At 44.4% G+C, this 16258-nt stretch overlaps 1 protein-coding gene across 2 annotated transcripts in view; it reads left to right on the forward strand.

Annotated features, from left to right (window-relative positions):
* The window catches only part of LOC140398594 (F-box/LRR-repeat protein 20), a 146345-nt gene that overhangs the window by 49271 nt on the left and 80816 nt on the right, over positions 1-16258 (forward strand). For both annotated transcript variants that reach the window (XM_072487427.1, XM_072487429.1), the window contains exon 3: positions 9692-9746. In XM_072487427.1, coding sequence (XP_072343528.1) covers positions 9692-9746 — 55 coding nt within the window. The remainder of the gene's footprint in view (positions 1-9691; positions 9747-16258) is intronic.

Consider the following 16258-nt stretch of genomic DNA (forward strand, 5'->3'; position numbering starts at 1 on the left):
GACTTGGGTCTTCTCAAGGGTGCAGCAATTTCCCTCAGCCTGGGGCGGGTGGAGAGTGGCAGGTAGTTCCAACACCTGATCACTATCCAATGATTTGTGCGGAAAGTATATGTGTATGTGAATGATTAGGCTTGGGTAAGCTCCCTACGCACAAATAGATTTCTGACACTTGCTGCCTTGGTAAAAGTTGAAGGGCCATTTGGATGATGCAGCAAAAAACTCGTAAACACCCAGGAACTCTAACCCAGCAAAATTTCATTCCTGTTTTAGGAGTGCAAGAGTGTAGTGGGCTATTTGCACAATGGCAGAGTAACCAGACCTCAGATGGTAAAGGGTTCTTTTGGATGATGCCCCGAGCAGTAATGCGTCAAGTGGATTAGTTATCTGAAATATGAGATTTGTTTGTTTTTAAACCATGGTGAGGTTGTTTTCTGTACAATGATTGAATCCTGTATGCATTTGAAAATCTCGAATTTATCTGTTGGTATACAGGCGTGTGCTGCTTGAAGAATACACCATGTATTCTCGCAAAGCATTCTGTTTCACTTGTTTGGAGAAACCATACTGAGTTTTGAAATTGTTTTGCAGTTCCTTAACTAAGTTTATGCTTTATTCAGTTTTATTATTGTTGATAGGGACATGTTTTATTATTTTGAATTAGCTTTGCAGTTTAATTCAACATTTGCGAGAATTAATTTCAGGATTGGGGTGATCAATTTGCTGAGGATGCTTTTTTCCCCCCAGTGTTTGAGGTCACGTGTTGGGTCTGCCTGCTCCGTATTGCATGGCTGTTCTCATTGTGAAACCAACAAGAGAGATTATAAATAATTAGTTACATTCAACATCTGCCAGTAAAGACAGTGCTAAAGAGTTCTTGCTGAAAAGAGTACTAACATCCAAAAATCCGAATTTGGAGTAGGGGTCGGCCACTCGGTCTTCGAACCTGCTCCGCCACTCCATAAGATCGTGGCTGATCTGATTGTAACCCAATCTCTGGTTTGGGCATCCAAAACTAAATGAATGTGTGTCTATTTTTGTTTATGATAATTTTCAGACTTTTATATCAGCCTTGTTCACTGACTTCCATTGACTTTATGTCGAGAGAAAGAGCTTTGTATTCACTGAACCTCCTTAACATCCTTAAATTAGAGCTTCACACCATAGCTAACGTTGTTTGAATTGTTTGTAACCAAGTGACGACTGATTTTAAAGTCTAATCATCGTCTTGCTGGTCTTGATTTTATCTTTATTATAGAACATAGAACATAGAACAATACAGCGCAGTACAGGCCCTTCGGCCCACGATGTTGCACCGAAACAAAAGCCATCTAACCTACACTATGCCATTATCATCCATATGTTTATCCAATAAACTTTTAAATGCCCTCAATGTTGGCGAGTTCACTACTGTAGCAGGTAGGGCATTCCACGGCCTCACTACTCTTTGCGTAAAGAACCTACCTCTGACCTCTGTCCTATATCTATTACCCCTCAGTTTAAAGTTATGTCCCCTCGTGCCAGCCATATCCATCCGCGGGAGAAGGCTCTCACTGTCCACCCTATCCAACCCCCTGATCATTTTGTATGCCTCTATTAAGTCTCCTCTTAACCTTCTTCTCTCCAACGAAAACAACCTCAAGTCCGTCAGCCTTTCCTCATAAGATTTTCCCTCCATACCAGGCAACATCCTGGTAAATCTCCTCTGCACCCGCTCCAAAGCCTCCACGTCCTTCCTATAATGCGGTGACCAGAACTGTACGCAATACTCCAAATGCGGCCGGACCAGAGTTCTGTACAGCTGCAACATGACCTCCCGACTCCGGAACTCAATCCCTCTACCAATAAAGGCCAACACTCCATAGGCCTTCTTCACAACCCTATCAACCTGGGTGGCAACTTTCAGGGATCTATGTACATGGACACCTAGATCCCTCTGCTCATCCACACTTTCAAGAACTTTACCATTAGCCAAATATTCCGCATTCCTGTTATTCCTTCCAAAGTGAATCACCTCACACTTCTCTACATTAAACTCCATTTGCCACCTCTCAGCCCAGCTCTGCAGCTTATCTATATCCCTCTGTAACCTGCTACATCCTTCCACACTATCGACAACACCACCGACTTTAGTATCGTCTGCAAATTTACTCACCCACCCTTCTGCGCCTTCCTCTAGGTCATTGATAAAAATGACAAACAGCAACGGCCCCAGAACAGATCCTTGTGGTACTCCACTTGTGACTGTACTCCATTCTGAACATTTCCCATCAACCACCACCCTCTGTCTTCTTTCAGCTAGCCAATTTCTGATCCACATCTCTAAATCACCCTCAATCCCCAGCCTCCGTATTTTTTGCAATAGCCTACCGTGGGGAACCTTATCAAACGCTTTGCTGAAATCCATATACACCACATCAACTGCTCTACCCTCGTCTACCTGTTCAGTCACCTTCTCAAAGAACTCAATAAGGTTTGTGAGGCATGACCTACCCTTCACAAAGCCATGCTGACTATCCCTGATCATATTATTCCTATCTAGATGATTATAAATCTTGTCCCTTATAATCCCCTCCAAGACTTTACCCACTACAGACGTGAGGCTCACCGGTCTATAGTTGCCGGGGTTGTCTCTGCTCCCCTTTTTGAACAAAGGGACCACATTTGCTGTCCTCCAGTCCTCTGGCACTATTTCTGTAGCCAATGATGACATAAAAATCAAAGCCAAAGGTCCAGCAATCTCTTCCCTGGCCTCCCATAGAATCCTAGGATAAATCCCATCAGGTCCCGGGGACTTATCTATTTTTAGCCTGTCCAGAATTGCCAACACCTCTTCCCTACGTACCTCAATGCCATCTATTCTATTAGCCTGGGGCTCAGCATTCTCCTCCACAACATTATCTTTTTCCTGAGTGAATACTGACGAAAAATATTCATTTAGTATCTCGCCTATCTCTTCAGACTCCACACACAATTTCCCATCCCTGTCCTTGACTGGTCCTACTCTTTCCCTAGTCATTCGCTTATTCCTGACATACCTATATAAAGCTTTTGGGTTTTCCTTGATCCTTCCTGCCAAATACTTTTCATGTCCCCTCCTTGCTCGTCTTAGCTCTCTCTTTAGATCCTTCCTCGCTACCTTGTAACTATCCATCGCCCCAACCGAAACTTCACACTTCATCTTCACATAGGCCTTCTTCTTCCTCTTAACAAGAGATTCCACTTCCTTGGTAAACCACGGTTCCCTCGCTCGACGCCTTCCTCCCTGTCTGACCGGTACATACTTATCAAGAACACGCAGTAGCTGATCCTTGAACAAGCCCCACTTATCCAGTGTGCCCAACACTTGCAGCCTACTTCTCCACCTTATCCCCCCCAAGTCACGTCTAATGGCATCATAATTGCCCTTCCCCCAGCTATAACTCTTGCCCTGCGGTGTATACTTATCCCTTTCCATCATTAACGTAAACGTCACCGAATTGTGGTCACTGTCCCCAAAGTGCTCTCCTACCTCCAAATCCAACACCTGGCCTGGTTCATTACCCAAAACCAAACCCAACGTGGCCTCGCCTCTTGTTGGCCTGTCAACATACTGTTTCAGGAAACCCTCCTGCACACACTGTACAAAAAACGACCCATCTATTGTACTCGAACTATATCTTTTCCAGTCAATATTTGGAAAGTTAAAGTCTCCCATAATAACTACCCTGTTACTTTCGCTCATATCCAGAATCATCTTCGCCATCCTTTCCTCTACATCCCTAGAACTATTAGGAGGCCTATAAAAAACTCCCAACAGGGTGACCTCTCCTTTCCTGTTTCTAACTTCAGCCAATACTACCTCGGAAGAAGAGTCCCCATCTAGCATCCTCTCCGCCACCGTAATACTGCTCTTGACTAGCAGCGCCACACCTCCCCCTCTTTTGCCTCCTTCTCTGAGCTTACTAAAACACCTAAACCCCGGAACCTGCAACATCCATTCCTGTCCCTGCTCTATCCATGTCTCCGAAATGGCCACAACATCGAAGTCCCAGGTACCAACCCACGCTGCCAGTTCCCCTACCTTGTTTCGTATACTCCTGGCATTGAAGTAGACACACTTCAAACCACCTACCTGAACGCTGGCCCCCTCCTGCGACGTCAAATCTGTGCTCCTGACCTCTATACTCTCATTCCTCCTTACCCTAAAACTACAATCCAGGTTCCCATGCCCCTGCTGCATTAGTTTAAACCCCCCCAAAGAGCACTAACAAATCTCCCCCCCAGGATATTTGTGCCCCTCAGGTTCAGATGTAGACCATCCTGTCTGTAGAGGTCCCACCTTCCCCAGAAAGAGCCCCAGTTATCCAAAAATCTGAAACCCTCCCGCCTGCACCATCCCTGTAGCCACGTGTTTAAATGCTCTCTCTCCCTATTCCTCATCTCACTATCACGTGGCACGGGCAACAACCCAGAGATAACAACTCTGTTTGTTCTAGTTCTGAGCTTCCATCCTAGCTCCCTGAAAGCCTGCCTGACATCCTTGTCCCCTTTCCTACCTATGTCGTTGGTGCCAATGTGGACCACGACTTGGGGCTGCTCCCCCTCCCCCTAAGGACCCGGAAAACACGATCCGAGACATCACGTACCCTTGCACCTGGGAGGCAACATACCAAACGTGAGTCTCTCACGCTCCCACAAAATCTCCTATCTGTGCCCCTGACTATAGAGTCCCCAATTACTAATGCTCTGCTCCTCTCCCCCCTTCCCTTCTGAGCAACAGGGACAGACTCCGTGCCAGAGGCCCGTACCCCATGGCTTACCCCTGGTAAGTCTCCCCCCCCCCCACAAGTATCCAAAGCGGTATACTTGTTTCTCAGGGGAACGACCGCAGGGGATCCCTGCACTGACTGTTTTTTCCCAGTCCCTCTTACAGTTACCCACCTATCTCCAATCTTTGGTGTAACTAATTCCCTGAAGCTGCTATCTATGACCCCTTCTGCCTCCCGAATGATCCGAAGTTCTTCCAACTCCAGCTCCAGTTCCCTAACTTGGTCTTGGAGGAGCTGGAGATGGCAGCACTTCCTGCAGGTAAAATCAGCAGGGACACTAACTGCATCCCTCACCTCAAACATCCTGCAGGAGGAACATTGCACTCCCTTCCCTGCCATTCCTCTAACTTTCTACCAAGATCTGGCTAACAACTAAATTAAATTTTTATAAAAAATAATAATAATATAATAAAAATATGGTACTTACCTCAGACCAATGGGTTTTATTATTAGGTTAGAGGAGGAGGGCGGGTGGGAGACACTACACGTGTAGTGTCTCGGGTTTCCTCTCCACCAGAATTTATTGGGAGGGTCTTCCCAGACGTCCGCGGGTCGACTTCCTGATCCCGCCTAAAAAACTAATTTAAAAAAAAAAAAGAAAAATTCTCAGCTCCTGCTGAAATTGACCAACCAGCCAGCTCCACTCCCGCCGAAATCGACTGGCCTGCCCCTGCAAAGAGAAGTGCTTTTAAAGGTTGACTTACCTCCCAGCAACCTCCTTCCGCAATGCTCCCGCTGAAACTGACTAACCAGCTGCTCTCACGCCGCCGAAATCGACTGGCCTGCCCCTGCAAAGAGAAGTGCTTTTAAAGGTTGACTTACCTCCCAGCAACCTCCTTCCGCAATGCTCCCGCTGAAACTGACTAACCAGCTTCTCTCACGCCGCCGAAATCGACTGGCCTGCCCCTGCAAAGAGAAGTGCTTTTAAAGGTTGACTTACCTCCCAGCAACCTCCTTCCGCAATGCTCCCGCTGAAACTGACTAACCAGCCAGCTCCACTCCCGCCGAAATCGACTGGCCTGCCCCTGCAAAGAGAAGTGCTTTTAAAGGTTGACTTACCTCCCAGCAACCTCCTTCCGCAATGCTCCCGCTGAAACTGACTAACCAGCTGCTCTCACGCCGCCGAAATCGACTGGCCTGCCCCTGCAAAGAGAAGTGCTTTTAAAGGTTGACTTACCTCCCAGCAACCTCCTTCCGCAATGCTCCCGCTGAAACTGACTAACCAGCTGCCCTCACGCCGCCGAAATCGACTGGCCTGCCCCTGCAAAGAGAAGTGCTTTTAAAGGTTGACTTACCTCCCAGCAACCTCCTTCCGCAATGCTCCCGCTGAAACTGACTAACCAGCTGCTCTCACGCCGCCGAAATCGACTGGCCTGCCCCTGCAAAGAGAAGTGCTTTTAAAGGTTGACTTACCTCCCAGCAACCTCCTTCCGCAATGCTCCCGCTGAAACTGACTAACCAGCTGCTCTCACGCCGCCGAAATCGGAGCCCACCTCGCACTGGTACACTTGGTGTGATGTTGCTGAGCCCTGTGCCTCCAGTTGTGTACAGGATGTTACATTCCACGAATTCTGAAAAAGTGCAAGACCAACTTCTGTCCCTGCTGTGCCTTGGATTACCCCAATAGGAGCTGGGAGAATAATGCAGTCAGTCTTGGGTCTTCACAAGCCACTTTCTTCCCACACCATGACTGACTGCATAATAACAGCATGTGTCTTTTAGCCTTTACTGTACTGCTATATTTGCACAACTCCTGTCGAGATGTGACAATCATGGTTTGTTTTTGGGGGGGGGGGGGGGGGTTAATTTTTCAAATATCACCTGTCTCAACACCCAAGTTGACAGTTTTGCTCTGTGGAATTTTAAATGTATTTAAGAGTAAGAAAGTGGATGAACTTTAAATGTGCCATTATGTTTCCTGTGTAACAGTCGAATGAGCTGTGCCCTTAAATGTTCTTGCAGAAATAAACATCCTTTTAAAAGCAAAGATTTGTTGGGTTATAAAGGTGGCCCTTGAGTGGTTAAATATTTAAATTCATGCTTAATCAAGATAATCAAACAAAATTATTAGATGTTTAACTGCCCTACATTTTGTTTATGTATGTCCTTTATAATCAAAACCAAAATCAGTGAATTCTGCACGAAAATTGGTCCCATTCCATGTTCCACATGCTGCCTGTAACCAATAGTGTGCCCATGTTTTAAAATTGCATCGTGCCTGCTAGATCATTTTTGGATGCACGGTATCAACTCACCCCATATCCCGCTTCAGGTTTGGAAGTATGAGGTAAAAGCAAAGTACTGCAGATACTGGAAATCTGAAGTTAAAATAGAAACACTTGGCAATAGGACTGATCTGTGGCGGGATCTCTTACAGCGGCTCCTCTTCCCGCTCCTCACGGTATTCATGCACCCAAGCCCCCATCTCTCAGTTGCGTGCGGCTTGAGTGAAATGATTAGGAATAGACAACATCTGATGACACCCAGCTCCACCTCACCATCACTTTTTTAAACCCCTGAACTGCCTTTGTGTTTTTGTACTGTTTGTCCCAATATCCAGTATTGGATAAATGAGAACTACCTCCAATTAAATGTAAAAACCATTATCTTGGATCCCTGCCACAAGCTTGTTCCCCAACCCGTCAATTGTATCTCCTTTCCTGACTGATGTCTTGAGCTGATTAAGATTGTTTTCAGCATCTGTATTCTATTTAACCATGATGTTAACCAGCCATGTTCTCTCCCATGACTGGAGAATAATGCTGCTTCAGCCAATCTGTTTTGAACCCTTCATCCACTTGTTTGTTACCTCCGGACTTCATTATTACAACCTCCCATAAACTTGAGCTCATCCAAAACCCTGCTGCCTGTATCCTATTTTGCACCAAGTCCCGTTCAAAGATCACCCCTTGTTTCTGACCTATATCAGGTCTCAGTTTACCGAAGGATAACATTTAAAATTCTCATCCTTTTGTTTCAATCCCTCCATACCTTTCTACTTCCCCTTTATAATTCTCTCGTGCACTGTCCCTCGCGCTCGCTCCCTCGCACGCTCCCTCCCTCGCGTGCTCTCCCTCGCGTGCGCTCTCCCTCGCGCGATCTCTCTCACTTTCTCGCTCGCGCGCTCTCTCAACATAGCTGTTTGACCTAATGTCTCCTAATTGGCCTTATCAATTCCTGTCAAGGGCCTTGGGAACATTCCCTATTAATGGTGCTCTATAAATACAAGTTGTTCAGAGTGCGTTTTGAGCTGATGAACTTTTGTCAGAACCTAGAGCATGTTGAACTGTTAGCTAATCATGTAAATACAATATTAGTTTGAGTGCAAATTTTCATTGCTAACCTTATCATTTTTTCTGATTTTTGATTGCCATTGAGCTGCTTGAAATAGAAGCCTTTAGTGATGCTATTTAAAAGAGGCCACCAATCTTTTGCAGAGATAGGGTCAGACAAGTTTGACTATCAGCAGTGATATTCGTGAGTGATTCTTCTGGACTAGATTTAGAGCACATTGATTTATGTTACTTTTGAATAATCTGGCTTGCTTTGCTTTTTTTAATGCGCAGAGAGGAAATTGACTTTGCAATGCCATTTGCAGGACCAGTGACACAGTTTTTCTTATTTATTATCCATCAACTCACTTTTTTCTTTTATCGGGGAGTAAACTATGGCAGGTTTACATTTCTCCTCCCCTCAGCTATGTTCTTGACATTCAAGCAATACACAACATCAATAGCCCTCCTATGATCTGTACATTGGCTGCGGATTGGCCTACCAATCGAATGTGGGATTTAGCTTGTGTGTTTTTCTGACATAAATGTGGCTAATGGTCTCTAAATGCTCAGTAACATGTGTTTCCTGTAGTACACGATTGTGTAATTCTCCAGTCTGCCTGATATGCAGTAAAACGAGGAGTTGTGCTCTTGAGGTGAGAATAGTTTCAATAGATAATCTAAAATTTACCAACCCCCCCCCCCCCCCAAAAAAAACTTGTATGTATTTTTATGTATTGAGCATAAAGCTGTGTGTACACTTCTACACTATTATGATTCGAATAAAGGAGATTGCAGGGTTATTTGATATAGTGGTCAAGGGAAAGGGATGGGAACAGATCGGCATACAGGATTAGGAATATTGCTTCTGCTAATAAATGGTAATTGGGCCTGGTTGGCAGAAGAGCCCGTTTCTGAGTGGCAGTTTCTCCATGACCTTGCAGCATAGGCATGTGATCATTCTGCTGTGGTTGAACTGCATTCAATAATAATAATCTTTTATTGTCACAAGTAGGCTTACATTAACACTCCAATGAAGTTACTGTGAAAAGTCCCTAGTCGCCACATTCCGGCACCTGTTCGGGTACACGGAGGGAGAATTCAGAATGTCAAAATTACCTAACAAGCACGTCTTGCAGGACTTGTGAGAGGAAACCGGAGCACCCGGAGGAAACAACATGCAGACACGGGGAGAACGTGCAGACTCCACACAGACAGTGACCCAAGCCGGGAATCAAACCTGGGACCCTGGAGCTGTGAAGCAACAGTGCTAACCCCTCTGTTAGCGGGGTCAGAGCAGCAGTGTAGGCAGTTAGCAGTGATGGCAACACGTCTTTTCCCCTCGCGGCTGTGGTCCCGAGCACTTAATGCCAGATCAATGGAAAGCCCACAACCCGAAGTGAAAGTTTTGACTGTGCATGTAAGTGGGAGCAGATTCTGCATCACTGGAAATCTCTCTTGCAACCACCCTCAGTAGAACAATTTTGTTAGAACATTAGGAACATAAATACCTGCTACTTGTAATCCTTGCACATTTTCTATTGTTCGTGTATTAATGACTATTCCTACCGTGGCTATGTGTTAAACAACTATTTTTTCCTTATCCTACAGAATATTCTCCTTTCTGGACGTGGTCACCTTGTGTCGCTGTGCTCAGGTTTCCAGAGTAAGGTTTCTCTAAATACTTCTCTTTTTTTTAAGTACGAATGTAGGCTGCTGCAATTGCTCAGCTAATTAAAGAAGTGAATAACACAGGCCAATAAAAGTTTAGATTTTTATCTCCGGTATAGTGCTAAATCAGCTCCTATCTTGCAGAGCTGTGGTGCAGGCACCTCCGCACTAGAAAGGAGCCAGGTTCCTGGATTGGATTGGATTTATTGTCACGTGTACTGAGGTACACTGAAAAGGATTGTTCTGTGTACAGTCCAGCCAGATTGTTCCATACATGAAAAAACATAGGACATTCGATAAATACACAATGCAAATACATTGACATAGACATCGGGCGAAGCATACGGAGTGTAGTGCTAGCAACAGTAGAGAAGATGTGTAGAGAGATCAGTTCAGTCCATAAGACTGGTAACAGCGGGGCAGAAGATGATTTTGAATCTGTAATGTGGAGATGCCGGCGTTGGATTGGGATGGGCTCAGTAACAAGTCCTACAACACCAGATTAAAGTGTAACAGATTTGTTTGGAGTCATTAGCTTTCTGAGCACAGCTCCTTCATCAGGGGATTGCCTGATCAAGGAGCTGTGCTCCGAAAGCTAGTGACTCCAAACAAACCTGTTGGCCTTTAACCTGGTGTTGTAAGATTTTGAATGTTAGTGTGTGTTCTGAGACTTTTGTGTCTTCTGCCCGATGGAAGAATTTGGAAGAGAGAATAATCTGGATGGGAGGGGTCTTCGATTATGCTGCCGGCTTTCCCAAGGCAGTGGGAGGTGTAGACAGAGTCAATGGATGGGAGACAGGTTTGTGTGATGGACTGGGCTGTGTTCACGACTCCCTGTAGTTTTTATGGTCTCATCTTCTGACACCCCCCTGTCCACCATCTACAAAACGTGTGAGGTTATGCACGTTGGTGAGAAGAATTGAGGCAGAGACTAATTTTTAAATGGGAAAAGGCTTGGGAAATTACAAGCACAAAAGGACTCGAGTGCTAGTTCAAGATTCTCTTCTGGTTAACCTGCAAGTTCAGTCAGCAGTTAGGAAGGAAAATGCAATGTTAGCATTCACGTCGAGAGGACTAGAATACAAGAGCAGGGATGTGCTTCTGAGGCTGTAGAAGGCTCTGGTCAGACTCCATTTGGAGTATTGTGAGTATTCTGAGCAGTGTATCTAAGAAAGGATGTGCTGGCCTTGGAAAGGGGCCAGAGGAGGTTCACCAGAATGATCCCTGGAATGAAGAGCTTATCATATGAGGAATGGTTGAGGACTCTGGGTCTGTATTCGGTAGTGTTTAGAAGGTGAGGGGGGAGCTAATTGAAACTTACAGAATACTGAAAGGCCTAGATAGAATGGAAGTGGAGAGGAGGCTTCCACTAATAGGAAGAACTAGAGCCCGAGGGCACAGCCTCCGAATGAAGGGACGATCCTTTAAAACTGAGATGAGGAATTTCTTCAGCCAGAGGATGGTGAATCTGTGGAACTCATTGCCGCAGAAGGCTTTGGACACGGAGTGTCTTTAAGACAGAGATTGATACGTTCTTGATTAATAAGGAGATCAGGGGTTATGGGGAGAAGGCAGGGGAATGGGGTGAGAAATATATCAGCCATGATTGAATGACGGAGCAGACTTGATGGGCCGAATGGCCTAATTCTGCTCCTTTGTCTTATGGTCTTACAAGGCACAAGTCAGGAGTGCAATGGAATGTTCTCCACTTGCCTGTATGAGTGCAGCTCCAGCACGGTAGCACAGTGGATAGCATTGTGGCTTCATAGCGCCAGGGTCCCTGGTTCGATTTCCTGCTGGGTCACTGTCTGTGTGGAGTCTGCACGTTCTCCCCATGTCTGCGTGGGTTTCCTCCGGGTGCTCCGGTTTCCTTCCACAGTCCAAAGACGTGCAGGCTAGGTGGATTGGCCATGCTAAATTGCCCTTCGTGTCCAAAAAAGGTTAGGAGGGATTATTGGGTTATGGGGATAGGATGGAAGTGAGGGTTTAAGTGGGTCGGTGCAGACTCGATGGGCCGAATGGCCTCCTTCTGCACTGTATGTTCTATAGTAATAATACTCCAGATGCTCGACTCCATCTGGGACAAATCAGCCCGCTTGATTGCTCCCCCTTCCACAAACACTCCACTTGCGAGGAACAGTGGCAACCGTGTGTACCATCTACAAGATGCACTGCAGTAACTCGCCAAGGTTCCTTAGACATCACTTTCCAAACCCACGATCCCTACCATCTAGAACAGCAAGAGCAGCAGATATCTTGGAACCCCATTAGCTGGAGGTTCCCCTCCAAATCAGTCACCATCCTAACTTGGAAATATATCGCCGTTCCTTCACTGTCACTGGGGCAAAATCATGAAACTCCCTTCTCAATAGCACTGTGGGTGTACCTACATCCCAAGGACTGCAGTGGTTCAAGAAGGTAATTCACCACCATCTTCTGAAAGGTAACTAGAGATGGGCAATAAATACTGGCCTAACCAGTGACGTCCACATCCCTAAATGAATTAAAAAGACATTCAGCACAGTGCAAGGATCAAATGCGGTACTATTCGGCTCTAATTATTTTAGCTAAACGCTGTCATTATGTCCTGTGCCAATAGGGGAAATCCCCATAATGGGTAATAACAATGGTGCTGGAAAATATCCTTCAACCATGTTATAGAAGCATGTTTCTGTATTGGTGAGATAGTCATGGCCTTGCTTATAATGAGAGAAGGTTACTGCTTCAGCCAAATAAAAAAAAAAAGTAGAATATTAGCGCTAGGTTGCTATATTTAAATCTTTGAGTTCTGGTGAACGAAACTCCTGTCAACAACTATGCAGTATGGGATAAACCTTCAGCATATTCAACCTTATTCTGTTTGTCATCGAGAAGGCCACAATTTAAATACCATGGGCATTTTAACACACAATGGAATATTTAATACATTGGGAAGGATTGAGATAAGAAGGGTTGCGATTTTAGGACTCCACTTCTGTCAACCTATTGTCATAGATCACCTTGAGTAAAAAATTGAGAGCGGCCATGATCTAGTTCATCAAGATAATCTGAAATGTCATTTTTACCGAGATGCCTCATTTTACACTGAGCTCTCAAGACCAGGGCGGGATTCTCTTGTCCCTCAGCCACGTTTTTCTCGGTGGCATGCGTTCTCTACTCCCACTGTTTGTCAATAAAATTTCCCATTGAAGCCGCCCACGCCACCGGGAAATACGTGAGCGGGATGGGCTGCTGGCGGGAAAAGATAATCCCAACGGCCATAGAATTCCAGCGCAGGAATTCCTTTCCCCCCCCCCCATAGCCCTCAAAATAATGATTGGATTGGTTTATTGTCACGTGTACCGAGATACAGTGGCAAGTAATGTTCTGCGTGCAGCTCAAACAGATCATTTCATACATTAAAATAAAATACATAATAGTGCCAACATAAAATACACAATGTGAATACATAGACACAGATATGAAGTGAAGCATACAGGAATAAAAAACTACTCAGTAGAGAAGATGTGTGAAGAGATCAGATCAGTCCATAAGAAGGTCGTTTAGGAGTCTGGTGACAACTGGGGACGAAGCTGTTTTTGAGTCTGTTTGTGCGCGTTCTCAGACTTTTGTACCTCCTGCCCAATGGAAGAAGCTGTAAGAGTGAGTAAGCCGGGTGGGAGGGGTCTTTGATTCTTGGTGTAAAATAGGAAGGGAATCAAAATCGCACTTAATAGATAGTGGAAGAATAGGTAATGTCTTTCTGCTCACAACTTTCCAAATCATTGTCCAAATGCATTTTGAGCAGTGCTAATGTTTATATTTTCTACTATGTTTTGCAGATGAATTTCAAACATTTGTCACTTTGTTTCTGAGTTAACTAGTTTGAAGTTACCGATCACCAACCTCTGGGGCTACCTTTCTGGCTTACTTTGAAGTCCATGGGATGAAAAGGAGAGTGGCAGTGCGGGAATGAAATAGGCTGCTAACAAGCAGAAAGTTTTGGTGAATAGCTGCTTCTCAGACTGAAGGGATGTTTAAATGGTGTCTCTCAGGAGCACTGCTCTTATATTAATGACCTGAACGTTTGCTATAGAGGCCACAATTTCAACCTTTGCGGTTGAATGAAGTTACTGTGAAAATCCTCTAGTTGACACACTCCGGCGCCTGTTCGGGTACAGGGAGGGAGAATTCCGAATGTCCAAATTACCTAACAGCACGTCTTTCAGGACTTGTGGGAGGAAACCGGAGCACCCAGAGGAAACCCATGCAGACACAGGAAGAACCTGCAGACTCCGCACGCACAGTGACCCAAGCCGCGAATAGAATCTGGGACCTTGGCGCGTGAAGCAACAGTGCTAACCACTGTACTACCGGTGCTATGAAGAGACTGGTGGAATTAGCAGATGAGGCGGATGAAATTCAATTGTGTTCAGTTCTGGACTTGAGGAATGATATCAAGGTGAAAGGAGATTACCAGAATGGGTGAGGTGCATCATTTAAGTGGAAAGGCAAGAGAAGCTGGGATTGTTCTCCAGGTTAAGGGGACATTTCATGAAGTCATTCAAATTATGAAGGATTGTCATGAAGTAAATAAGGAAAAACAGTTTACGAGCTAGTTAACTAGCGGAGACAGATTCAAGCTAACTGGCAAAAGGACCAAAGGAGAGATTAAGAGGGTTTTTAAATGCAGCGAGTTGTTGTGATCTGGAAGGTGTTGGAAGCAGCTTCAAGAGTAACTTTCAAAAGACTTGAAAAAGGTGAGTGTGCAGTGCTATGGGAAAACAGCTGGGGAATGGGACTGATTGGATAGTTCTTTCAGGGAGCTAACACAAGCATAAAGGTTTACTGGCTTTCAATGCTGTATGATTATAAGTAATATTCTAGACTCACCATAACTATATTTAATATTTTGTTACGATGACGTTTACCCATTCTTTTCCTTCACTTAACCCTCACCACACTCTTTCTTCTGCATTGTAAAACTTGACCTTCCCTCACAGCTCACCCCTTGTATTTGACCAGTTGTGTTGCACGCCACTATTTTTTCTGGTGCCTTAATGTCTTCTAAAACGTTTTTTTACACTGGTGACAAGATCTTTGATTCTGCATTTTAAAACATTAACATAAACTGTTGTACTCTACTTTTCTGTTCTCCCAACAACCTGTTAGCTTAAAGAAACATCGGAAATACCGAAATTTACATATTTGCTTATTTCCCAGTAGAATGAGCTGAAGCGTGCAAGGTATCACCTGTTTGACTGTGTTAATTTGGGACGATGAAATGTTGAGTTGGGGAGAGGTTTGGTATTGGGACCTCAGCTGTTTCTAATTTGTATTAATGAACTTGATTCAATAGCTCAATACAAGCTCGTCAAATTTGAAGATGCCAAACTAGAGAAGGCATTTGAACCTGAGCAAGCAGCTCAGACACTAGAAAATGGGACCAGATATATTTGTGGGTGTAAGGATGGCAGATAAAATTTAATGCCAACATGGGTACTGAGGCAGGGGCTTTGGAATCCAAGCGAAGGTAAGTCCGTCGAGAGTGGCAGTCTGCCGGATTTGCCATTCTAAGGAAGTTACAGGCCATTGGAAATGATCCCGAAGTTAAACTGTCATTGCGCTTGTTGGTTTGAACTAATTTGTTGCTAAATTTTAGGTGTACCCTTGTATAATTCGAGCTAGGTTTTCAGCTTCATTCCTGTTCACCTAGCCTGTACAATTTTGCACCGAGAGAATCCAACTGATAAAACTGTACAGCATTGAATATTCCAGCTCTTTTTAATTTTGCCTGGCCTCTAATCCTGGTCCTTTTTTCTTAAAATAGAGCACAGGAATTTATAATGTGAAAAACTGACAAACGTGTGAGAAAACATACAATTTTACTCTTCAAAGATTCACAATTAAAAATGTAAAAGATTTATTTCTTACTAAATCAGCAATTTGCCTTCTAAAGCTTTTCATGGCTCTCAAAGTTATATGCACAGGATTTGAACTACTCATTCTGTGATCAGAACAGACCTTGGCTTATCAGAATTAATTAGCAGGAAGAAATGTCTTTTCCCGTCCTTTTTCCAGATATTAATCAACAAAAGAATCTTTCTATTCAGAAGTGAGAGGTGATGATGAGCATTGAAGAAAGATCTGTGGTACACTTTCATCTCACCAATGAGAGTAGATGTAAAACCAGTGTTTACACATGCACTGATTTGTCTTGCACAGATCAAGGACCTGAGGCCAACCTACTAAATAAAGAATCCAATTTTTCATGTTAATGAAATAAATAGCCAGAGAAATTTTTCATCTGAAATTTACGCAGTATTGTTTACCTTAACACGGTTATTTATTTAAGTCATGGTTGTATTCTGCACTAGGCTGTGCCTGGTGCAACAGAACGACTGGATAAAAAACAATGAGATCATGAAAAATGTGCTTGCAACATGGAGATGACCCACATTTTAGAGTGTCTCATGGTAGTAAAAGGTTAATGCTGCGACTTCTGCAATTCTGAGAGTTTCAGATCAT

Source organism: Scyliorhinus torazame, chromosome 21 (assembly GCF_047496885.1).
Source record: "Scyliorhinus torazame isolate Kashiwa2021f chromosome 21, sScyTor2.1, whole genome shotgun sequence".
Classification (NCBI taxonomy): Eukaryota; Metazoa; Chordata; class Chondrichthyes; order Carcharhiniformes; family Scyliorhinidae; genus Scyliorhinus; species Scyliorhinus torazame.